Raw genomic sequence first — 26,764 nt, forward strand, 5'->3', positions numbered from 1 at the left:
GTTAAACCAATAAGGTACACACTCTAAACCCTCTCTCTTAGCTTATCACTGTGCACACATCCCACGCCATCACTGTGCACACACCCCACGCTTGACTATGTCGTTATATTATAGTGCACAGTGATCTGCTTATCTTCAGGGTACCTCTTCTATAAGTACCTGAGTAAGGACAAACAGATCCTACGTTAACATATTAATCTCTGATTGGACATATCGATCTATCAAATCGTAACAATTAGCTATAAGTTCAAGAATTTGAAGCTTAATATCACTTTGGTCGTGTACATTTTTTCGAGAAACTAGTAAAAATAAGAGTAGATAACAATCATTTGGTAACACTTTAAGTTGTGACTGAGGAAAAAAAGGACTATGTATGACGCATGAGAGATATGGCAGCAAGGAGTCGTGTCGCAATATGAATGATTGCCATTTTTAGAAATGGTACCAACAACCAACTAGCAACGCTTCCAAGTTGGGTGGATGCAATCACTCGACGTCGAGAAGCAACTACACATTTTTTAGAATAATGATAGGCTTATTATATAATAGTGGCAAACAAATCATTGACGGTACCATTACAACAAAAGTTAATGCAATGGCTATTCAATTCTAATTAACATTTTAATGACGTGATGCTAAGATATGCCCAAACACTTTGACACAATGGAACATGAAATGATTAAAGGAAAGAAAATGTCATAGGAGTTGATTATTTTTGTTTTCATTCGTACAATTTATATATTTTGAACGGTGTAGGCAGCATCCCCTGAGTTTTTGTTAAATAATTTTTTTCACTATAAGCACGGACATGTTGATTTACCCAACTACAATTTTTATTTTTATTTTGTAAACATTTCTCGTTTTGCGCGAAACAATCCTTTTTAATTGATTAATAATAATACTGACAATTAATTTAAAATTTTAGTGTTTTCTTATATTATATGATATAATATACATAAAAATATATAGACTCACTCGTAATAGGAAAATGAAAAAGAGAAAATATAATTCTTATAAATTTTTTTATATATAAGAGGTGAGAAATATTAAATACTTAATTTAATTACAAGTTGCAGAATTAGCGTCAAGAAGCACGGTTTTCTAGATAAGTTGAAAATCTTAACATGGCCTTGGAGTCAAATATCATTCATGTTTTTTTTTTTTCAAGCTGTCTTAATTAAGTTAAGTCATTGGATCACATTAGGTCGAAATAAAGTTTTAAGTTGGCACGGAACCAAGTTAAAAATCGTAAGACAAGCATTTTTCTAGTATTAAACGGATATTAATTTGGCCATCGAAGTTCTTGGAACATCATCGCAGCAAAAGAATTTAACAATTAATTAGATCAAATGTTTTCGGATTTACCCTGGTCGTGTGGTTAGTAATGATGTCCGTCCGGCAAATTCAGCTTTCCAATTTAGTCACACCGCGCCAATTTTCTTAAAATATATTAAGAAAAGTTCGCCAATGTTTTTGTGATTTGCTTCAGAATCATCTATGTTCTGTGATTTTTTTTATTACATATGTTCTTGTGTTTTGTAAAAAATAAAAAATCACAGGAACATATGTGATAAAAACATATCCTTTTGCAAACCACAATGACATATGTGATAAAAAAAATCATAAGGACATATGTGACACAAGTGATTTTGGAGTAAACCACAAGAACATTGGTGAACTTTTCTCAATATATTAACAATACAATCCTTTTTTTTTTAATTTTATAATAAATATCATTGTGAATAACATATATATTTTTATTCCCTAAATACGTAATCTCTTTAAATTCAAGATTTGTATCCAAGTAATATAATTTTATCATAATAAAGATGGTTTTTAAGGTGCACACTTTTTTGTTTTGTTATAATAAAGTATTTTTAGATGTATTTCTCCTGCAATATGAGATAAAGTTATTTGCTAAAATCATAAAATAATATCATTTTGAGATTAAAAAAATATATATAAAGCATTTTGGAAATTTAACTTTTTTCTTATATTATGAATTTTATTAAAATGTCCTCCACTTTTTTTCTCAAACTCTAAAACAATGTTATTTTGAGATTGTAGAAGATAATTTTATCTCTTTTATTATAGGAAAAATGTTAATCCCTAAAAAATTATGAAACAATTTAAACTTTTCCTTAATATTAATTTTGTATCAACCAATGCTGGTTGATTCAATTGGTCGAAGATATTACAAATTTTTTGCATTTTCGTGTGCATGAGTTTAATTTCACTTTTATTGCTAGCCAGTCTCCCTTTAAAATGATCGTTTTCGGAGAAATTTCATAACACTGAATGACTAGTTCAACTAGTAACATCCTTTTAAAGAGGGGAAAAAATGATTGAAAAATTCTTTAACCCAAAGTTAAGATCGAAAGAAAAAAAAAATGACAAAAATAAGGGAGAGAAAAAAAAATCTACCATTTTCACTTACTTGGAAGAGAAAAGTCAATAGGAGTGTAAATGGACTAGGCCGGCCTACAAGGGTCTATGACCTAGCTTATATAAGGCCAGACTTGACCTATTACATTTAGTCAAATAGAATAGGCTCAGACTTTAAAAAAAAATTATTTAAAAAATAAGCAATAGGCTTCCTTTTATATGTCGGACTTATAAGTTTACAGTCAGACCTATATAATATTGTTTATTTTAAAGAAAATAAATAAAATTATTATTTTAATAATTTTTAATAATACAATAATACTATTTTAGTTATTTTTATAATTATTGAATTTTTAATAAGTTTAAACAGGTTAACAGACGCTTTTAAAATCTAATATAAATAAGGCCAGACTTATAATTTGAGCGTACACAAAGATAACAGACCAAGCTATTCATGTGTTAAAGTCCAAACTACTAATAAAAAATGGATTATTTACCTATTGAGGGATGAAAAAAATTGCGAAGAAGAAAAAAAGAGAGAAAGAAAAAAATAGGCTATAAATGAAGAGAACTAGCTAACTGCTAGAAATAGACAATTACACAAATCAATAAAACAGAAAAAAGAAAAAAGAAGAGATTGATACGATAATTTATCCTAGTTCATTTAATGTTAGCTAGCTTGTGTGTATTATATTCATCTTATCGTCAGTCGTTTTAAGTTACTCGATTTACAAGAAAAGTCTACCATCCTAGGTCAACGGACCCCACCGTTAGCTTTCTGCTAACAAGAATGACTAGTATCTGAGTGCAAAAGATAGCCATACACAACACTAACATCACAAAATTACAAATCTGTCATATTTATTCTTCTCCACTATGAACAGAAAATCAGCAACTACAGCAAAAAAATTCCATTTTCCATATTAGATGACGGTGGCTTGAGTCTCCATTCAAAGGATGATAGAAAAGAAGTCAGACAAAAAATGAGAGAGAATGAGTAAGAAAATAAAAGAAAGAAAACGGAAAAATGAAAATGAACAAGCATAATTGCTAAAAAATAAAAAGAGAGATAATGGAGAAGAAACACATGAGGTGGAGTACTATATGCAACATCGAATGGTAATAAGTAAAAGATTGGGGGAGTGGAGGGTGGGGCATATGGAAAAGGGTCGTGACGTGAAGTAGGGGTGGGGTGGCGGTGGTGTGTTGTGTTGTGTTGTCTTTTAATTGTATTTTATATATAAATATAGGATTTAATCTCTAGAAGATAAAATTATTTTTATATACGTAAAAGTATGTGAGATTTAGGTAGAGTCAAAAAAATTTATAAATATTAAATCTATAAATATATTATTAATCTTTTAACTAGTATTTTTTTTAGTGAACTTCAACAAGCAGTGTTAAAAAAATATAATTTATATGCATTATGTAAAATAGTTTTACATTATTATTCAATAATATGTTGTTATATTATTTAATAAATTTAATAACATGAATTTCAACCAAAAAAATATATATTAATAACATGAATTATCATATTTATTAAATAATACACAATTAAATGATAATGTTAAAATTTGTACACTAATTATATATCAAAATCAAAATCATGTTAAAATAACTTAAAAGTTGTATGAACATTGAGACCGGTATATTCATCATCGGTTTATACATGTAATTTCTTATTATCATCTTAATTATGGTTGGATTCAAATTTAGATCCAACACTTTTTATTTTTCATTTACCTTCTCTATTAATCTAACAGCAACCGAAGTAATTATAAAAAATAATAAGAATAAACTGATGGCTGTATATAAAATAAAATAAAACTCTTGCAATCCTCATGGGGCCGCCGAACTAATGATAAAAATGAACATGTTATGAGTGGCTGTAGGTTTCAAGGCTTTAAATATCATAACTTCACTAATACGTTGGAGTGAGGCCTCAATAGTTTTAATGAAATTATCTTTATAAAGATATTTATTTATCTTATTGTTACATGTGTATAAGATAATTATCTCATATAACATAGAAAAGATAGTAAAATCTATTATTTTAAATAAAAAAATAATTAACTTCACTACTTTGTATAAGATAATTATGAAATAATTATTTTTCTTTTATAAATCATTAAGATGTACTCTCTCTTTTTTAATATTTTTTCTTTGTCGGAATTTGAGCCGCGAGAACAAATAAGAATACTTAATATTACACGCGCAATGTTGATGAATAACATTGCAACTTTCCGTTGGGTTCGGAGGTTGTTTAATGAATAAATTCTTAAAATTTAATAATTATATATTTTATTTATTTATTTATAACAAAATATAGGTGCATTTTTTTAATTTTATATGTATAAGCAGTAAAAGTTAAAAAAACCTGCTTAAAAGTTACATAATATTTTAATATTGTCTAAAATACAATTTAGACAAAAAAGACTCATATACCATTTTATCTTTAAGTTAACTTTATTAGTTTTAGAATATATTTTAACCATAAAAAACCAGACAAGCGCTTCATGTGCAAGAGAATCACGAGGGAATCTATGCTGGAATCGGAGTACGGTGGTGTGTTACACGCGCTGGGGTGTGCATTGAGTGTCTTTTAGTGGTGGCAGTGAGACGCCACCGCCATTGTTAAGGTGGGGTTTGGGTGGAGTTAATCTGTAATTAAGGAAAACTAACCGTGGTTAAGGTTAAGGTTAAGGGAGTTGGAGTCCACTGTGCTGTAGTAGTCATTTCATCACACATCACTCAGATAGAGACATAGAGAGTGAGAGTGTGTGATTCTGTGAGTGAATCATGTTCTTGTATAAAGAAGTCATCTACTCACTCTGTCGTTGGTTAGGTGTAATAGGCAAAAAATAAATAAATAAATAAAATTGTTTCTGTTTTTTAAGACAAAGGTAAAAGAAAAGGGATTCCCAGTTGACGCCATTGCTCACTAAGGGGTGTGTTGTGTTGTGTTGTGTTCTGTGTGTGTTAACAGAGAAAGAGAGAAAGGAAAAAAAAGAATCTTTGGTGTCTGTATCATCACCCAACTGACACCACCTTTCTCTTTCTTTGTTACCTTCAACGGTAGGACTTTTTTTCACCTTCTACTTCATTGCTCTTGTCCTTTCTCTCCATCTTACGTGCTTCTTTAGCCTCTTTTGAGCTTCTAAGTGCATCAATGGAAGATGGGCTAGTGGTGCATTTTTTATATATCTTGCCGTTTGAACCGATTTTAAGTGTTCACGCAGCCATCTTAACATTGCTCCAATTCTCAGTGTAACTAGATGATTTTTTTTTTTTTGGCAGGTAATGATTCTATTAATAGATTCAAATGTTTTTTATCTAGGATTTTCTGAAATTGTTGTTATAGGTGTCTCTTTTGGTTGAATGTGGTATTCTTTGAAATATAATTCGTCAAAGGCCAAAGTATTTATTTAATGTCAAATCCAGCTGAAGGGAGTCTAGTGTGAGATTTTAGATTTTTCTCATGGAGTCTAACTGCATAGCATAAGAACTATATGCCAAAGCTGAATTTTTTCAAGCTTATGTATAAACCTTTCTTGTAACTTAACATTATGAAATGTTTATTCTGCTGAGATTATTAGTTTTGGGGGTATAAATGACATTTAATTTGTTTTTCAGATTTCAGAAATTGCATCCTTGTTGTGGGTTGTTTGAAGGTCTGTGAACAATCAATATAAGCCTGCTTCAACATCTTGTTCACCAAAGTTCATTTGGCCAATCACCAAAATGGTTTCGAGGTCATATTCTAACTTGTTAGATCTTACTTCATGTGGTTCCCCAACTTTTGGTCGCGAGAAGAAGAGGCTTCCTCGGGTGGCAACTGTTACTGGAGTACTGTCTGAACTAGATGATGAGACCAGCAACAGTGTTGGCTCTGATGCTCCCTCCTCCATCTCTCAAGAGAGGATGATTATTGTTGGTAACCAGCTTCCATTAAAGGCACACAGAAAAGACAATGGTACGTGGGACTTCACCTGGGATGAGGACTCACTTCTTTTACAGCTGAAAGATGGTCTTGGGGATGATGTGGAAACTATCTATATTGGTTGTCTTAAAGAGGAAATTGAGCCAAGTGAGCAAGATGATGTTGCTCAGTTTTTGCTTGACACTTTCAAATGTGTACCCACGTTCCTACCTCCCGAGCTTTTTAGTAAATTCTATCTTGGATTCTGCAAACAACATCTATGGCCTTTATTTCACTACATGCTTCCACTGTCACCTGATCTTGGCGGTCGATTCGATAGGTCCCTTTGGCAAGCTTATGTGTCTGTGAACAAGATATTTGCGGATAAAGTGATGGAAGTTATTAGCCCTGATGATGACTTTGTGTGGGTTCATGACTACCATTTGATGGTTCTTCCAACATTTTTGAGAAAGAGATTTAACAGGGTGAGGCTAGGATTCTTCCTCCATAGTCCATTCCCTTCGTCTGAGATATACCGAACCCTTCCTGTTAGGGATGAACTTCTTAGAGCTCTTCTGAACTCTGACCTTATTGGGTTTCATACTTTTGATTATGCCAGGCATTTCCTCTCCTGTTGCAGTAGAATGCTTGGGCTTTCTTATCAATCCAAGCGGGGCTATATTGGTCTTGAGTACTATGGAAGAACTGTAAGCATTAAGATTCTTCCTGTTGGTATTCATATAGGTCAGCTTCAATCAGTCATGAATCTTCTTGAGACGGAAAGCAAGGTTGCAGAGTTACGAAACCATTTCAGAGGTCAAACTGTGATGCTTGGGGTCGATGACATGGATATATTCAAAGGAATCAGCTTAAAACTTTTGGCCATGGAACAATTGCTTTCACAACATCCTGATAAGAGGGGCAAAGTTGTTCTGATCCAAATTGCAAACCCTGCAAGAGGCCGGGGAAAAGATGTACAGGAGGTACAGAGTGAAACTTATGCCACAGTGAAAAGGATAAATGATACATTTGGAAGGTCTGGTTACACACCTGTAATCTTGATTGATACACCACTTCAGAGTTATGAGCGAATTGCTTATTATGTGATTGCAGAATGTTGTCTTGTTACAGCAGTGAGAGATGGGATGAACCTTATACCCTATGAATATATCATTTGTAGACAAGGAAGTGAGAAGATAGATGAGATTTTAGGGATAAACCCATTTACCCAAAAGAAGAGCATGTTGGTGGTGTCTGAGTTCATTGGATGCTCCCCATCATTAAGTGGGGCAATTCGAGTGAATCCATGGAATATTGATGCTGTTGCTGAAGCTATGGAATCTGCACTGATAGTCCCAGAGTCTGAAAAACAGATGCGGCATGAAAAGCACTATAGGTATGTTAGTACACATGATGTTGCATATTGGGCACGTAGCTTCTTGCAGGATCTGGAAAGGGCATGTAGAGATCATCTGAGGAGGAGATGCTGGGGAATTGGTTTTGGTTTAGGGTTTCGAGTAATCGCTCTGGATCCAAACTTTAGAAAGCTATCTGTGGAACATATTGTTTCAGCTTATAAGAGGACCAAGCATAGGGCAATTCTCTTGGATTATGATGGTACTATGGTGCAGCCCGGATCAATTAGTACAACACCTAATGCTGAAGCTGTTGGAATCTTAAACAGCTTGTGCAGGGACACCAATAATTGTGTTTTCATTGTAAGTGGAAAGGAGAGAAAGACTCTTAATGAATGGTTTTCTTCTTGTGAAAGACTGGGAATCGCCGCAGAGCATGGTTATTTTGTGAGGTATGTCCTTTTTCCTTGTGTTTGTGTGTGTTAGGGACAGGCAGAGTTTGTAGTGACTGTGAACTGTATGAACGAGTTTTTTTTGTACAATAGTGGTTTTCTTTTTACTTGTTTATTTTATTAAGAATGATGAAATTTGGCTCTTTTTGTCCCATATTTGGTGGGATTGAGGGATAATATTTGACATTTCTATTGTTAATATAGGTGTCAGTTCTCCCTCACGTTGAGGAAAAATAAGTACTTTTCCTTGGCAGAGCTTGCTTCTGTACTCAAACTGAAGTATGTCCTTTTTTTCCAGGACAAGTTATAATGCAGAATGGGAAGCTTGTGTTTCTGTGCCTGATTTTGACTGGAAACAGATTGCTGAGCCAGTTATGCAGTTATATATGGAAACAACTGATGGTTCTAACATAGAGGCCAAAGAGAGTGCTCTTGTTTGGAATTATGAGTATGCAGACCGAGATTTTGGTTCATGTCAGGCTAAGGAGCTTTTTGATCATCTGGAAAGTGTTCTTACCAATGAACCTGTTTCTGTTAAAAGCGGTCCAAACATTGTGGAAGTTAAACCTCAGGTCAGTAATAAAAATTTGTATTTCCTCTTTTAAACTAGTTGAAGTTTATATACTTCTTATAGTTGTGACTTGTAGCCAGTTCAGTGAAAAATGATCTTTGAATTTGGACCTTCAAGGTGATTTGGCTGTAGTTCCATGCTCATAACTGGCCCAAAATCATGTTTAGACAACTCTATTATATGCCTATGTTAGCATAGGTGATTACTGTTTGTTTGTTCCAAAATATTCTGTTGAAAATATTTAAAACGCATTTTGGGATTAGATTGCTTCTAAAGAACTTGTATGGATCATTGAAGTTAATTCTAATCTTGGAACTTCAAAATACATAATGATCCAACCAATTTCCAACATTGAATTCCATTTTATGTGGTTGACTATTTCCTTTTGTGGCAGGGTGTGAGTAAGGGTATTGTAGCAGAACGTCTTCTCTTAACAAAGAAACAAAAGGGAGTGATTCCAGATTTTGTTCTATGCATTGGGGATGACAGATCGGATGAGGACATGTTTGAGGTAATAATGAGTGCAAGGGCCTCACTATCCCCAGTTGCTGATGTGTTTCCTTGCACTGTTGGTCAGAAACCTAGCAAGGCCAAGTATTATTTGGAAGACACGACTGAGATTTTGAGAATGTTGCAAGGCCTTGCCAATGCTTCTGAGCAGCCTGCTGGAAGTTCGTCCCACTCTTCTCATTAAGCTTTTTTGATCTGTAGATTGGTTACAATGTATTTATCTGTAATGAGATATCTTGTGTTAGATTTTTATATCTATTTGATTTTCTGGCTGATTTGCCTTCATTTATTGAGATCCTAGTCTTGCCAGGTCATCCAATATGCAAATTGATATCCCAACATTGTTGAAACTACCAAGAGTATCTAGGTTGTTTTGCAAGTAGATAAATATATGGTGTATCTAATTGTTTGTTCACTTGTTGTCTCTATAATATTGGTTCCGACCATTGTTTTGTGTATTAATGTGATTATCTCAGTAATCACTTCTCTAGCAAGTTTAGTACATGGAATCTGAGTATTGCTAAATTAGTTTCACAATTTTTTTTAAGCAGTTGCTTGCACAACTTTGGGCCGAAGGTGATAGTTAGAAAAGTCTTTCTCGAAGTGGCAATTTCAAGATTCAAACTCTTGACATTGTAGAAAAGTCTTACTAATTTACCTTATCTTCACCATATCTTCTAGAACACAACCAAAAAGGATCTCAAATGTTATTAAAGATAAAATCTCTTATTCCCTAAATAAAAAGGATTTCTATAAGGTGGCTCCCCAAACAAGCCGCCTCTGCTATAATTACAGGATAAAACTTAACCAACAATTATCAATTCAAGGGGTAAGGAGAGTATTTCTCTTAGAGTTCTGATCCTATGAATAGAGAAAATTGTTCTTAGAGAGCGCCACCCTCTATATGAACCGGATGAGGAAAAAAAAAAAAAAAAAAACTATGCCTTAATGCCCACCTTCAACTTGACCATCGAAATACCTTATTATGAAGTACCAAATACCATTATTCTTTCTGTTCAACTACGTCTCTAAATCTAATTCTTAATATTATCAATCATCATTGATTCAAGTAGTAAGGAGTTTATTTCCTCGTAATTCAATTATATAAATGATATTATATTTGTGGCCTCAATTTTATTATATTTTATTTTATTTCTAATATTTTGGACTTTGACTCATAAATAATTGTTGTAGCTTAAGGTTTTTAAGTTTATTTATAAGGTTTTATTAATCTCATGTTAAAAGAGATAAGTTATTTCATGTCATAGAGACAAATTTGTGGGCTCCACCACCTGAAAAATAAAAATAAAATAAAATAAAAAGGTGGCACAGTTATCGAAGGGTGTGTATGAGAGAAAATTATTATATGTAGTATAAGATTAGTTTTTCCCTTATTTATATTCCCCTTATAATTAGAATGTGAGTATTGTAACGACAGTGAGAAAAATATAGTGAATATTGCTAGACGCAGCTTGTGAACCGGGATAAATTCTATATTTCTTATAGAAATATATATAAAGGAAAAAGTGCCAAAATGAATGAATGTGAAAATAAGAGTTAGCTTGCATCACAAGTTGCATTGAATGAATGTGAAACCTATGATATTTTAGCCAAAAAGATATATTCTCTGGGTCACTTCCGTATTTGTCACTTTGGGACAAGGAAGCACGGACACTTGTAAAAACAGGAAGAGTCGGGTCCGACACGCTCCGACACGGTGTCGGACACGCGGTTGACTTTTTCCTACACGTTGACTATTCCGACACGCGAATTTGACCGTGTCCGACACGGTCAAATGACATTTTCGTAATTTTTTTTTTTAAATTTTTTTTTTAAAAGTTAAAATATATTAATAAAGCTTCCACCTGATCATATCAATTTTATCTTTTTGTCTTTTTTCCCCTTAAGTAGATAAGAGATCATCTCAGCATCATTGTTGTCAATTCCCATCACGCTCTTGTTGTATCTCTCTTTAATATGATTTGATCTCTCTATCTGATATTATATCTCTCTCTCATCCCAGTTCTTATTTTTTTATTAAAGCTTCCATCTTTATAACGTGTTGATGAGTATTATTAATTTAGTTTCATTTTTTTGTTAAATTATTAAATATTAAATGAAATATACACTATATAAATTAAAAATATTATTTAATATTAAAACGTGTCCCAACGTGTCGAAATCCATAATTTTTTAAAATTGACGTGTCGGAGTGTCGTGTCACGTGTCGTGTCACGTGTCGCGTGTCGTATCGGTGCTACATAGCTTTGGGATAAGATTTGGACGAAGTTCCTTCATTCACAATTTAGACTCGTGCAGCCGCCAACCAAAGGTGCACATGATTGGCAAACACATAATTTAGAATTCCCCACTCTGAAAAAGGTGAGGACAATAATATTCAAATAAGTTAGCTTGGTCAACTGGATAAAGTTTTTAGAACGATTCACGTTGTTTTTTCCTTTGTGCCAATATCTGAGTTCAGAGATTGTTCCCATTACCTTTCCGTGGCCCCCAAAGGACAGGAACTATTCGTAACAGCACTTTTTCTCATTCATAGAATCAGAGGAGCCTTGTTCAGCATAGATGGCAAGGCAATGGAAAGAGATGAGATTGACAAGATATCAAGGTATTGGTAGCAGCAACAGTGAAGAAGAGCTGGGAAGTCTCGTTTTTGTGTTATGCGCAGCACTAGTTACCCTCTCACTTTTTGCAGCTATCATCTTCTTCTGTGCAGATGGAGTATCCAAAAACTCAACCAAAGCCTCTACAGTCAACAACTATGGGCATGGCTCTGCCTGCACCGCTGGCTGCGGCGCAGGCTGCGGCGGAGGCTGTGGTGGCTGACCTTTGTCTTTTCCCTTGTCACATCATCATCATAGTCATCTCCATCGAAAGAGGCACAGCTGTGAAGCTAGCTAGCTAACTACGGAGTATCCATACACATGCATGCATCTTTGTTTTTTTTCGTTGTAGACAAAATAGTATAAGGTGCCCTGATTATACAAGGCGAAGTCTTCTTGTTTGTTACCTTTGATTAAAAATGTATTTTTCTTCTATATGATAATGGGTGCCGTTTTAGGTGATCATTGACTTGGTATCTGCTTAACCGGTAACTTGCTAAGGTTGAGTTTTTCTTCTCACAAGTTGGGATTTTGCAAAACGGTACACAAAACAAAACAAAACATTTTTCGCATCTTGTCTTCTCAACCTCAAATTTTCTTTCCCTTTCCTTGTCCCCATCTTTTCAGTTTCTTGGGCGAAATCACAGCCTCATTATTTTCTGGGTTTGTTTCATTTTTGTGTAAAAAACCAACCTTGTGTGTTTCAATGTTTGAAACCTTATGACGTTTGTCTTATTTCTATAACCTTTATGTAAAAAAAAAGGTGCTATTCAGGTTGTATTGAGCTGATTAATGTCCCAGCCACATTATTAACTTAGCTAAGTTTCCTCGAATCTCGGCTATTTTATTTCTTTTGATTGTTAAGAGTCAGACCTCACTTGAACAGTACTATCTCCTAACTAGAATGCACATTATGTTAGGTAGTTCAATAAGGAAGAAATTACAATAGAACAAACTCGTTTGTGTATTACACTGAAACCGGTCTTTGCACCCTTCCTTAGTGGGGGCACCAATATTAATGAATCAATTATTGAACCACACAGATTCGAGGTAAAAATAGAAGATAAACACAGATGGTGATTAATGAGACTAGTGAGAGTGAGAGTGAGAGTGAGAGATGGACGAGTAAATTATAACTCTTTTAACACACATTCAGTTTTTATCCGTATAAAAGATAAAGAGTTAAAGACATCAAGCGTTCACAGAGACATGATTGTCTTTTACACATACAAAAGAATTACTACATACAGACACATATCCCATTAAGACGCGTCTTACGAGTATTCGATACATGTTTGACACATACAGGGCTCCTCCTTGTATGGATCAAGATGCTCTGCAGTTCTTTCAAAAACTTCAGAGATCTTGACCCTTAATTTATTATTATTATTATTATATAGTAAAATACGACAAAGATTGTTTAATGCACACACAACCTTGGATCAGAAAACTTCACCTCACAATCGGAAGGAAGTGATTTCATCCTGGACTATATATTAGCCATAAAAATATTTACAGCCCACTTCTTTTTCTTATTTCAGAGGAGGATATATCCATGCGAAACTGTTCAGCTGGAATGGAGATGAACATGTCTTTTAATTCCTCTGGAACATCAAGATCGTCAAGAACCTGTAGCATCACACAATAGCCTTACTAACATTGAACTTGAAAAATAAGAATTGCCAAAATTAGAGATGCTCTTTTTTTATGCAGTACTACCTTGAAAGCACCATCTACATTCCGACCACCCACAAGGAAAGTGCATCCGGTTTGTTTACAACCAATAAGTATCTTCAGCATCTTGTCGTAGTCCCCATCATAGTATTTAGGCTGCAAGAGTGACATGAAGAACTTGAAGAGATTAGCTAATAAAATCCATTGAAGCAACGAAAAATCACACTTAATCAACACTAAAAACGAAGTACAAACTACAAACTGAGAATTTTAGGACCCTCACAATAAGCAACAGAAACGGGGAACAAAGAATGAGACGTTTCCTGCTCTTTCTTCCTATTTCTTTTTTACTCTTTGGATTTATATAAACATAATTATGCTTACTGACTGACGTTATACTGTTTCCAAGAGGATATTAACAATACTTAAAAAGTTTCTGTTCTCTACATAAAAGGGAAAAAAAATTCAAGTTGCTACCTAGTATACTAGTTAAAGCAACCAATCTGGTACATGGGTCCTTATTTTGAATAAGTCAATCTGTCCAAAATATTCCCTTATCCCAATTAACTCAATCTAGGACTATAACCTCTGCTAAATCTTTGCCACGCACACCACCACCAATGGCATTTTTTTAACTCTTTGGTTTCATTGATCCACTTTCCATCATTTCATCATGGATTAAATCGCATAATATCTCAAAATAGAAGAATGCAATACGCTACATCAATTTGCACTTGAAACATAATTTATATTACACAAACTCATTATTCTGAACCAATCTTCCATCACCTCAACTAATCCACCGAAAACCTCAACTTATCTTTAGGACAAATAGCAATTTCAGGGTAACAGGCATAAACTACATAAGTTGAGAACATGCTTAAACAAAATACACAATTTAGTTTCACAAACATCAGTCCATTTTAGGAATGTCACAACATAAACCATGAGACTGAAGATTGATATACAAAGGGATAAGGACACATAAGACACAGTCAGGTTGCTCTAACCCCTTCAATGATAAGAAAAGAACACAAGCAATTTTGTTTTCTGAAAGAACGCTGAAATGAATAAATAATGCGCTTTCCCACAGCAGCAAAAGCAATGTCCAAAAATAAAATAAAAAACATGTGTGATATTGACATGGTCATGCAGAAACCAGGGACTGAGCTGCCTTACAAACTGAGGCTACATCCCAAGATAGCATAACTAATGGAACAATCAAGTATTAAAAAGTGCAGGACATGAAATGGTGAAATTCATGTAAAATTGATCCAAGCAGTAAGTAATTTCATACATTAATAAGCCTCACTGCTGTGTCAGCGCCAATAACGAAAGTACTGCCTGGAAAAAGTTCAGCCTTCTTATAAAAATAAGGCTGATTGGATATAATTACTGTCTTTCCTGCCATTGAAGTGGAGAAGTCATTTACAACTTTAGGTGGTGCATTAAGCAATAACAAATTAAGTACTCAAAAACAGTGTTAAGTTCTCAGTATCATATTGTCAGACGAGCTCATCCTAAATTTTCAAACTTAAAACATGAGAATCCCATTCAGTATTCATCATGCAAATATACTACCAGTTATATAATGTATAGTAGTACATCAGAAAGGCAAAAACCCATTGCCGGATATAAAAATGGAAGCAGAGTCCCCTTCATAAATTAGCAGATGAAATGATATTTAAGAACCATATGCAGTTATTAATTAGGACCAATGCATTTTTAATATGAATCTGGGAGAGCTAGAAAGAACCTCACCAACTTTTTCAAATTGCTTGATGCGATCTTTGATCTGAGGCACTGATAATGGAGGTTTGTCTGCATTGACTGCAGTTAGTTCAAAGCATGGATACCCATCACCACAAATGCTGCATAGATGTGTTCTTAATAAGTGAGATGTTGAATTAAAATTACCAATAAATGAAATGAAATTTAAATAAATCATCATACATATAGATAGCTGATCCTGATTAGATTTTCAAAATAGATTTGATACAAAAGATATTGTTAATTTCTATAGTATAACGTAAACTTTAAACTCTTACCGAAATATATGATATTTGACTATTATAGCGTAACTTCTAAATAGAGTACTTTATTTTCAACATCAAAATTAAATTATTACTTTACCCCAAAGTAGCTACTTACGATAAATAAAATTAAAATTGTCAGCAAATATCAATATAATCAAATATTTTATACTAACTTCTAAAAGCAATATAGAACAGTTCCACTTGAAAGGCACATTTATAACAAGCATTTTAAAATAAAACCAGAAAAAATAAAGTAAGCAATTCATATTTTACGAGTAGTACATTAAATAAACAACCTATGAAAAAAATTGAGCATTTATTAATGAATAAAATGAGTTTAGTACCCAGTAGCAACTTCCATGAGCTTGAGATGCCCATCATGTAATGGATTGAAAGAACCGGAGAGTATTATTTTCCTTTCTGCCGGTATCTCTGCAACCAAAAGACTAAAATTATCAAATAAGAAAGTAGAATTTAATTTGTATTAATATTGCTTCTGCTCAAAGGTTTAACCATACCACTGGAAAATGGATACATTTTAAAGCATATTTGACCATTTATAAGTTGTTCTAACTCTTGATCTTCATTGAATTGCTTTTCACATTCATCAGATACATCTGATTCACTCAACTCCAAAACAGCTGTTGCTGGAACTTTGCATACATTTGCAATTGCCTAGAACCAGAACAGAGAAGGGAGCAAAAAGAAAGCCAAAACAAAGTAATATTTTAAAACAAACCTGAAGTGAGGAATAAACTAAAATTTAGCTTCCAAATATTCTGGTTCTATTTTACGTGATCTCCAAGGTTCTTATACATAATCTTAAAAGGAAAAAAGAAGAAGAAGAAAATAACTCATAAGTGCAAATAAATAGCAAAACAAGAATATTCACAACTTTTCTTCACACCTGCCACAAACCTTGAGCAAAAGATGACTAGAAACCCTATCCTCTTCTTCTCGAGTACGAAGCCCCTAAATTAGAATAGTTTGCAAAGTAAATAAATATAAATATTCACATAAATAATATAACATAATGATTATCACATGTTTAGCATCAAGTTCAGAATAACATATAGAACAAAAAAAAGGATAACCGCACCTTAGTCAAGGTCACTTGTGATATCCAAAGTCGGTCAGCTGTCCTTGTTGACATATAAAATCTACAAATGAACATAAAAGAAAAAAATTTAGATGGGATTAGTCTTCCCCAAAAATTACATTTAGAGGGAGATGGGAAGCACAACTGGACAATCTGAAAAGAGCCTTTTTAAAGAAAATGTGACAAATTAACAACATCCAGAGAGTCATGCAATCAAATTATACAGAATAAATCCAGAGTTAACTTGAAAAGCAGCAGTAATGCACTTCTCTTTAGTTAAGCTTAGCTTGTTTTAAGTCAATGCCTTGTAGAATCTTCATATATACCAATGACTAAAACAACTTGCTGCATTTAGGAAAAATATATCTTCATAGGAAGTCATGGGCCAATAATAGCAAGAGAATATCGAGTAAAATTATATGTGCTCTAATAATAAGCTCACATGGTAGATGACAAGCTTTCAATCCTTTTTCATATATCATGTCAAAACAAGTTCGTGCTTTATTAACTACTTTCAGTTGTAGTGGATATTGTCTCGTTCTTGAACATGTACATTCCTCTCAGATTCTCAAACACAAGATTTAATATTTGATTGCTGTCCAAAAGGTTTCAGCAGATTGTTTTCTATTTCCGTCAAATCCCACCCAACTTCTAAGTGCTTTCTAGCAAAATTTGATCCACAAACCCAAGCACTTCATAGTTTGACCCGTCCCTGCTCTCATCACAAGTAAAATTCACCTATTGCAATCCCTAGGGTAGTTTCACGAGGTGGTGCCAGGATCGGGGTACAACGTGGTCAAACAGAATTGGGAATCCACCCAATGGCAGTAAGCCTGCAAGATGGAAACTAGCATACACTAATGCAGTAATGCGATGTTCAGGCATATGGTAACCTTTTCAGAACTTAATCAAATCAGAAAATCATTGAAAAGTTAATGAATAGGCTGAAAAATAATACAGTGAGGTTCATTAACCACTTTCGAAGATAAAGTAAATATAGATAATACCTGTGTTCCCCATGTTTTGGTCGACTGCTAGCCAAAGAGCCAGTAAAGCCCACACCAACAACTGGGGATCCTAATCAACAGGTGAAGGCGGACCAAATTAGTTCATGTTTCTGCATTTTGCACAACACACACACAGCGGTTGCAACTCATTCAAATTGTAAAAACATTTCTAAGCAAGCCAAAGCATCCAATTTTTGCACAACACTGAAATTTTCACATATTACTACGCAAAATCAAAGACAAAAATGAGTGAAAACGTGTATGTCATTAATGGGTCGGAACCCCAAATGCATGATTTTCATTTGGTTTAGCCAACCTGGCGTGGATAGCTTAAGAGCACGATTATAAGCCAATAAGGCCATATCTTCAGCAGTCTGTTGGCTACAAAACTGGGGTGGAATCTGCAGGAATAAAATAAATGAGAAAAAATTAAAAAAAAAAAAAAAAAAACCCAAGAAACACTGAAGTGGGTTTGTTTAGAAGTGAATAATTGAAATTAAAAAGAAAAAGAAAAAGGGGACCTTGCCAAGTAATTGGATCATGGACATCCTAGAGTAAGGAACCACAGCTTCAAGCACAGTATTTGAAGCACCAGGAACAGATAGCAACAAACCCAAAACCTGATCATATCCAATTACTACTGATTCAACATTGTGCATCCAAACACACACACACACACACACACACACACACACACACAAAAACACAGAGAGAGAGAGAGAGAGAGAGAGAGAGAGAGAGAGAGAGAGAAAACCTGAGAAGCTCCACCGGCGAGATAGAGAACGGCTTGAAATGGAGAGGAGTGTATGGCTTCAACTGCGGTTCGGATCCAAGTTTCCGTCATTTTCTCCTTCACACTTCTTTCATCTCATCTCATATCGCTCTTCCCAATATAACAAATATCATCAAAATCATGTCGAAATCATTAGAATCAAAGTCAAAGCAAATAAGAAATGAATAATTCAAGAGAGAATATTATTAAAAAAATTGATTTTTTTAATTTTGAAATAAATCATCTGTATAAATTAACCTAGATTCGAGTTATACAAGATTATTAAGACAATAAATTTCTCCTTTTCAAGTTTTTATTACTCTTAGCTTACCTAAAACTCAAATTCAATACTGGTTAAACTGAATGCCATGAAAGAAGAATTGTTAGTGTTTAATAAATATATATTTTCCATAATTGATTCAAAATGGAAAGATAATTGAAAATTAATAACGTTGTAAGAATGTAAAAGTAACACAAGTAAAGATTTATTAAGATTTTAATTAGTGGAATGAGAGAATGACATAATTCTATCAACTATTTTGTCATATGTATGATTTTAATGAATAATAGAATAATTAATTAAAAATCAATAGAAATATAAGAAGTGACAGAATTTTTTTTTTAAAAATGTTAAACAAATAGTTTAAGAAATTATATAATATATAAATGGGGTTTGCATTCATCATGCAACATGATGAAAAAAAAGTTTCCTACACATATAACATTTTGTGGGACCTGCATTTTTTGAAGCAAAAAAAAAAACTAAGGCATGAAAAATAAATCTCTATAATATGACACATTCACTTTTCCTACAAGATAACTTTTATAAAACCCTATATAAATATCTTATTGACTATTCAAACATTTTTTAATAAATTTATATATTTATAAATTAGGAGGAGTAAATGAAATCTTATGCTATTTTGTAATCATTGATCCCACTTATATATATTACTAGTGAATTACCCGTGTGATGCCCAGGGGAAAAGAACGAAATCGTTGTCGCCGTCGTTGGTTAATCATCGCATCGGTAAATCAACATCTTCATCTTGTTATCAAGCTCTGAACAGTACTATGATAGAGGTATAAACATGAAGGAACAAAAAATAAAAAAGCAAACCTGTTATTTGAGAATTATGTGAAATAGAAAAGGATTATCTGGCTATTTTGTGCTATTTTTGAACTTTAAAAGGCTACAGTATTCACACAGAACTTGTGAATATCAACCACAAACAAATCTGTAACTCAGAGGCATTGATTGTTATGCAAAACAAATATAGTTATGTACTCAATAATTCATTCTTCAAATATAACCACCAATAAACCTTCTCTTTTGCATTATTATTCAATATAATCCAGTCTTATTGTTCAACCATACACAAAATTTGCTACAAAATGAAATCAATTAATATACATGAAGAAAAAAAAAATTAAATGTTGTGTTGATTGTTTATTTTATTTAGAGGCATTTTTATTTATCATAACATAATTGTTCATTTTATTTAGATGTTTGTTTCTGAAATATTTACCGCAGTAAATCTAATTATCTTAACCATACAAAGACGGATTTGTTAGACGGTAGATATAAGGGGGGAAAACAAGTTTGCGGGCGGGGTGGGCCAGCCCTCCAGGTTGAGCCCATTTTGCCACCTCTAACTATCAAAATTTTCTATCACCATATAATAGGCTTTCGTATTTATCCAGACAAAAAAAGGTTCTTATACTTACGTCTAGATTACTATGTATCTATTTTTTCTATAGTTGTACCATATATATTAGATGAAGAGTTCAAAAATATTTGAGTTAGTACGTTTAATATTATAACAAATATTTTATAGTTGAAGTTAAATGTAGTAATACCAAAAGACCATTCATTTGTTAAAATGATTCAAACTATATATATATATATATATATATATATATATATATATATATATAGGGAAATAATACTCTCATGCTACATGAGAGTAAATCATTTTCCGTGCCAATTAATTTTTCTTTTCTTTTTTAATATAAAATATGGGACCCACATTTAACTTCTCTCTACTTTTTTTCTCTCCTACAATCCTACAACATAAGTAAACTTAAACCCATATATATATATATATGTTAAGTGTTTGGGCTCTTTGGCCCATTGAGATTTTTTGAGGTTTTAATTTATTAATTTAGTATTTGATTTCCGGTATTTACTGATGGGACGAAAATTCGTTACCATCTAAGCCTATTTTGATGGCAAAATACCATCTGTTCCCTCATCTGATGAACAACTTTCTCACTAAAACCACATGTTTCATATCTTTACGACAAAAACACAGTGGGAAACAGATGATAATGTAATCCTTTGAAAAATATAGAAAAAAGGAGAACGGATTGCGAACATTAAATACACTTGTTCCACTAACTCAATTTCTCTGACCACTTTTCGGGAAACGTTGAAATTTTTTTTCCATAAAGCATAAATGGTACAACAATCAAGCAAGAAGAAACGTGCACGACAGGGAATAAAGAGTTCTCATTGGCTAAGAGGAAATCAAGGCATGAGGGAAAGCAGAAGGAAAGGCAAATCTCAACAATAACTGTCCCGTCCAGCCACTTGCGCCCCTCTGAGCACTGTTCACACCGCCCCTTTCATGCAGTCAAGAAAACAACTCAAGGAAGATTACAAGCTTTGCCACCCACTCTTCTGCCTATAAATAGGACGTTCCAGAATGAAGAAATTATCGAATTACTTAAGAAGAGATCACTTAGTTTGTTTTGTAATTTTTACATTTCAGTTGTATAGTTTTAGCAATAGTTAAGTGACAACAACTTCTCCTCTATTCTGTATCACTCACTTGAGACTCCTCACGAGCAACAATCATATTTCTCAATTTTCCATTTTATTGTAACTTAACTTGTTTCTGATTAAATTTACGTGTTATTTCCCTTCTTTTGACTCGTTATCTCTGAACTGAATCTCAGGTCTATGAGATTTCAGCTCGAAATAATCATGTTTAAAGTAGTAGCCATGAGCTAAGTTATCTATGGAACGGAAAAACTGTAAAAGAAAGGAAAATGATGGGACTATTAAACGATTTAAATTTTTCTTTTACAGTCTTTTTTGGTAAATTATGTAAAACTTGATTTAAAAATCTATAATTGAAAATAAATCATTTTCTGGTAAATTGTAACGCATCTCGCAGGATTAAATTAAATCGATGCTTTTGTCTTATTCTATTTTATTAGAATAAATCATACATTTCTCTTATAATTTGATCTAATTCCATTCTGTATTGTATATAGAATTTAAAAAACAAATTCTGTGCATATTTAATTGTGGGTTTAGGGTTAACTGCTCAAAATATTGGAAGGGTAGAAATTTGGAAAATACAAAAACATTGTCGCGTAATAAATCTTGGGTAGAAAATGCGTTACAGACTAGTTTATAAACCTATTGCTTATGCACAGTGATTGGTATATTGGCCTTGAGCCAATTAGATATCTTTTTCATAAGTATCTCTGAGCATATACCTATACAATAATACTCATGGTCTACCTAGGACCAAACACTTTCAAGTGGAAGTATTTTTCACGTACATAGAGCGCATTCCGAGCAATTACTGCCAACAACTTCTAATATTGTATTATCTCAGATAACTGGAACGTCTTATTTCCGGTAAGGCTGGATCGTGACGAGTATTATGATTTTTAACAAATCTAGTGAATAAGTCTGTCACATGCGTGTAATGCGGTGTGGAAAAAGCAACAATAATTAGAAGTTAAAATAAGTAAAACACTATTTCCATGTCTCACTCCTGCTTTAGATTTAATACAAGACACATTAGTCAACATAATAAGTGCTGCAAGAATTGTCAAAACCAATGGTAGACAAGGAAGTCCTTATCTTATACCTAGCTTCATTGTAAGTTGTAACTAGATTCCCATATTTGTTGCCCGTTCATTTGTATTTGTACTTGGTTACGAGATAGGTGGTCCTGATTAGTAAATATAAGATCAGTATGGTGGTACTCAAAGTTGTAAAAAAAATTCTTCTTCTAGAATGTAGAGCAGCTCTAAATCAAGTGTGTGTAATAGGCTGCACATCCCAGTTCCAATTAATGAGTACTCATGAAATTGCCCGAGTAAGTAGTGTTACCTTACCAAAATAAATAAATTACAAAGAGCATTTTATTGCTTCATATCATTTACTAAATAACTGTTATTCTACTAAATCTGTGAGCATCTTGCCATAAAGTTTATTTACTTTCAAGATTATCCCCAGTACTTTCGGAAGAGATAAAGGATGCAGGGGCTGGGGTATCCCAGAGAGAAATTCAAATGAAAACTTTAATAACCCATAGACAAGATATTACTGTGTAGTTTAATTATCCCACTCCTCGGTTGCTAACTAGTAAAATCTTTTGGTTTAGGTCCCATTTAGCTAGAGGCTATAAGGGTGAAATTTTAAGAGGTTTTACTTGCACGGGATAATTTTGTTGTTGCTGGTTTGTGTGTTGAGTGGCATGAGAACCCCAAAATAAGGGATACATTATTGAGTTTATGGATTTGATGTCACGTCCAAATCCAAAAGCCAATGAATATAGGAGTCTTTCAATTTATATAATACTGATTTGATGCTTTTCTAACCGCAATAACTTCACCACTATTATTTGAACTTTCAACTTTGCGAAGTCTGTTTGGCTATTTGCAAGTCAGCAGTGATTACAGGACTGGATTTTCAGGTCATTTGGCCTCTGCCCGCAGATGAAATAGAAGAAGATTATAATTGAATGATATCTACCAAGTAAAATTATCCACAAATTAATGTATAATGGACATTGCATTCGAGTAGAAAAGACTGTAGGAGAACCTTTATTCAGTTGTTTGTATCTATCTTATTTATTAATTTTGGTTTCCTGTACTTGTCTTGTTTTCATTTTCGTTTCCTTTATTGAGAACTTTATCAAACACACAAGATTTCTTAATAGTTACTGTTGAGATATATAGTCTCACATTGGTTGTATGTGCAACTAACGTGGAGTTTATAAGGTCTTGGGCACTCCCACCCTTTGAGCTAGCTTTTGGGGTGGTGATCTCAAGGTTCTTAACATGGTATCAGAACCTCGCCGCCCCCCACTTTCTCTTGTGGCATTTCTTAGCACAGGTAGGTCGGGCCTGTTGCATTGTCCACTCTTCAAGCTCAATGGGCTCTCGTGTGAGGGGGCGTGTTGAGATATATAGTCTCACATTGGTTGTATGTGCAACTAATGTGGACTTTATAAGTTCTTGGGCACTCCCACCCTTTGAGCTAGCTTTTGGGGTGGTGATCTCAAGGTTCTTAACATGGTATCAGAACCTCGCCGCCCCCCACTTTCTCTTGTGGCATTTCTTAGCACAGGTAGGTCTCCCACCCTTTGAGCTAGCTTTTGGGGTGGTGACCTCAAGGTTCTTAACATGGTATCAGAACCTTGCCGTCCCCCACTTTCTCTTGTGGCATTTCTTAGCATAGGTAGGCTGGGCCTGTTGCATTGTTCACTCTTCAAGCCCAATGGCCTCTCGTGTGAGGGGGCGTGTTGAGATATATAGTCCCACATTGGTTGTATGTGGAGTGGCCTTTATAAGGCCTTGAGCACTCCCACCCTTTGAGCTAGCTTTTGGGGTGCTGTATCCCAAGGTTCTGCAATCTATTTTTGTTGTACATGATTTAGCAAGGCACCAAAAAGTCTTCCATTGTCATTGTCCAAGTCAACTGGGGTATTAAGTAGCCTCGTATAGGCACTGTATTGGGAAGAATGTGCAAAATAACAAGGGATTATTAGCTCCTTAACATACTGGGTGATTCAGGAAGGATATGGCTCCAGTTTATGAATTTCTCTTCGTTTTGTTTTGTCAACTTATAATGCTACTTCCCTTGGCGGCTGGAGATGGGAATGGCTACAAAGGAGAGTGCCCTCCTTCATTTCAATGTGGATATGTTGGCAATATCAGCTTCCCTTTCACTAAAATAGAACGCCAAGACTGTGGCTTATTGGCCATACACAATTGTGATGATCATCCAATGAAGCCAAAAGAGATCCAATTAGTCAATCAAGGGAAATGGTTTGAAGTTATACGCGTTGTTGAACAGGTTCCTCGTAGTCCTACTGTTACAAATTTTCAAGTTAGAGACAAGTATCTGTATCAACTTCTGCAATCCAGAAATTGTGAAGCTTTCACGTACAACTGTACGCTTCCTCCCACCTTCCATTTTGGTGCTTTTCGTATCGGAACTAAAGCAACCCTGTTCAGGTGCAACCAAACCCTCCATGTCAGGCCCCCAATATATATGTTTAATTATACAAAGTGCCATGACTACGATCTTTACTACGGGCCAGAAATCACTGCTAATTATGCTTTGACAGCATGTGCAAAGGTCCAGCTTCCAATTAAAGACGTGCCCGACTCTTATGACCCATTTACATTCGTAAACGCAGATATCAACGTTGAAGTAAAATTAACAGATGAATGTGCCAATTGTCACCATTTACAGAGAGGGCAGTGTCAACTCGACAACGGAGGGAGATTTTTTTGTGCCAACAGTTACGGTATAATTCTTAAATTATAAAAAATAACTACAAAGGGTTGCGTTAGCAAATGTTTAATATAAATTTAAAAAGTTTAAATCATTTTCTTTGATTTTCTCTCTTTTTCTTTGTTCTGTTTTGCAGAGAATATCATAAAGAAGATGCCGGTAGTGGCAACAGGTAGAGCACTATAAGCATACCCAATTCAATTTTATCATTTTTGTTAAGACCCCATATGTACTGTGAAGATTTTATATGTTACATTGTTTGCGTAGTACACAGCCAAAATTTAGTCCAGTTAAATCAACTGAAAGGATAGCCTACGAGCATGTTTTGAGACTTTTGTTCATATATACAGTTCCTTACTTTCTTACTTGACGCTAAATATATTAAATAAATTCTGCAGTGTCCTTGGTGACTGCTGGAGTTGCAGTGCTGATGGTCTCGGCTTGCTGCTTTAGGACAAAGATCTTCTCTCCCCCATATCTTTTGTTTTGGAAGGCCAATCCAACCCATAAGATTATTGAGGAGTTTTTGAAGGAACATGGACCCCTTCCTACCGCCAGGTACAGTTATTCAGAGGTCAAGAAAATTACCAACTCTTTCAGAAACAAATTAGGCCAAGGAGGATACGGATGTGTATACAAAGGGAAGTTACATGATGGACGTGTTGTTGCCGTCAAGATTTTAAGCAAATCAAAAGGTAACGGAGAAGAATTCATCAATGAAGTTGCAAGTATTAGTAAGACTTCACATGTTAACATTGTTACTCTTCTTGGATTCTGTTTGGACGGTTCCGAAAGGGCTCTAATATACGAATTTATGCCTAATGGATCTCTTGAGAAGTTCATATATGAAGACAAAAATCCGTTACAGGTTGCTCGCCAATTGGATTGCAAAACATTGTATGATATTGCAATTGGGGTTGCTCGTGGGTTAGAGTACCTGCATAGAGGTTGCAACACTAGAATCTTGCATTTTGACATAAAGCCTCATAACATTCTCTTGGATGAGAATTTCAGCCCCAAGATTTCAGATTTTGGACTTGCAAAAATTTGCACAAGAGAAGAAAGTATAGTATCCATATTTGGTGTAAGAGGAACTGCAGGGTATATTGACCCAGAGGTATTTTCTAGGAATTTTGGTGCAGTATCACATAAGTCAGATGTTTACAGTTATGGAATGATGGTCTTAGAAATGGTTGGGAGGAGAAAAAATATTAATGATCAAGTTGACCGTTCCAGTGAAATATATTTTCCTCATTGGATTTACAATCGTCTTGAATCAAATCAGGAGCTTGGTCTTCGGAACATAAGAAATGAAAGTGATGACGAAAAGATGAGAAAGATGACAATAGTGGGCTTATGGTGCATCGAAACCGACCCTTCAACTCGACCAGCCATAAGTAAAGTGATAGAAATGCTAGAAGGTAGTATTGAGTTGTTGCAAGTACCGCCCAAACCTTTTCTGTCCTCTCCTTCAACCTCTCCAGTCCATTTGTCATGTGAGACACTGTAGTATGTGAGAATACTAGGATGTAGTTTTGTTGCAATATATTGCATTTATTACAGCAATATTATTTTTCTTTTGAGTTTGTAAATTGATTAGGGACTTACTGGGTTGTATAATGAATACTTCTAACAATTCTAAGATCTTCAAACGATAGTTGATTATTAGTTGGTCTGCTGCCACTTATAGAGCACTTTTAACAGAATTGTTGATTAGATTTAAAATTATAAATTCATTGTTGATTTAATTTAAAATGATTTTACTTCTAGCTACATTGACATAAAAATCTGCGTAAATCTAATCAAACAG

General features: G+C 34.1%; 3 protein-coding genes across 6 annotated transcripts; 2 read left to right on the top strand and 1 right to left on the bottom strand.

The window, feature by feature from the left end:
* Nucleotides 1-6,129: 6,129 nt before the first annotated feature.
* LOC133300954 (alpha,alpha-trehalose-phosphate synthase [UDP-forming] 5-like) lies at nt 6,130-9,585 on the top strand. 2 transcript variants are annotated; one of them, XM_061500539.1, is made up of 4 exons: nt 6,130-6,876; nt 6,979-8,114; nt 8,413-8,686; nt 9,080-9,585. In XM_061500539.1, the coding sequence occupies exons 1-4, from the start codon at nt 6,130-6,132 to the stop codon at nt 9,377-9,379; spliced, it is 2,457 nt and encodes an 818-aa protein (XP_061356523.1). In that variant the 3' UTR covers nt 9,380-9,585. The 2 variants fall into 2 exon arrangements, with proteins under 2 accessions (XP_061356523.1, XP_061356522.1); XM_061500538.1 differs by having other exon boundaries at nt 6,130-8,114.
* Nucleotides 9,586-12,966: 3,381 nt separating this feature from the next.
* Nucleotides 12,967-18,751, bottom strand: LOC133300955 (uncharacterized). 2 transcript variants are annotated; one of them, XM_061500541.1, is made up of 13 exons: nt 18,736-18,751; nt 18,387-18,515; nt 18,154-18,252; nt 17,949-18,033; nt 17,633-17,702; nt 16,626-16,686; nt 16,445-16,498; nt 16,045-16,201; nt 15,871-15,958; nt 15,252-15,361; nt 14,788-14,894; nt 13,536-13,646; nt 12,967-13,445 (listed from the first exon to the last, which is right to left on the bottom strand). In XM_061500541.1, exons 2-13 carry the CDS (start codon nt 18,474-18,476, stop codon nt 13,329-13,331), a joined length of 1,149 nt encoding a protein of 382 aa, XP_061356525.1. In that variant the 5' UTR covers nt 18,477-18,515; nt 18,736-18,751; the 3' UTR covers nt 12,967-13,328. The 2 variants fall into 2 exon arrangements, with proteins under 2 accessions (XP_061356525.1, XP_061356526.1); XM_061500542.1 differs by lacking the exons at nt 18,387-18,515; nt 18,736-18,751 and having other exon boundaries at nt 18,159-18,215.
* Nucleotides 18,752-24,270: 5,519 nt separating this feature from the next.
* On the top strand, nt 24,271-26,563 carry LOC133300968 (rust resistance kinase Lr10-like). 2 transcript variants are annotated; one of them, XM_061500557.1, is made up of 4 exons: nt 24,645-24,671; nt 24,857-24,967; nt 25,091-25,126; nt 25,353-26,563. In XM_061500557.1, the coding sequence occupies exons 3-4, from the start codon at nt 25,108-25,110 to the stop codon at nt 26,462-26,464; spliced, it is 1,131 nt and encodes a 376-aa protein (XP_061356541.1). In that variant the 5' UTR covers nt 24,645-24,671; nt 24,857-24,967; nt 25,091-25,107; the 3' UTR covers nt 26,465-26,563. The 2 variants fall into 2 exon arrangements, with proteins under 2 accessions (XP_061356540.1, XP_061356541.1); XM_061500556.1 differs by having other exon boundaries at nt 24,271-24,967.
* Nucleotides 26,564-26,764: the final 201 nt, after the last annotated feature.

Source organism: Gastrolobium bilobum, unplaced genomic scaffold (genome assembly GCF_033153095.1).
Source record: "Gastrolobium bilobum isolate Gb01-03AN ecotype WA unplaced genomic scaffold, APGP_CSIRO_Gbil_v1 utg52110, whole genome shotgun sequence".
NCBI lineage: Eukaryota > Viridiplantae > Streptophyta > Magnoliopsida > Fabales > Fabaceae > Gastrolobium > Gastrolobium bilobum.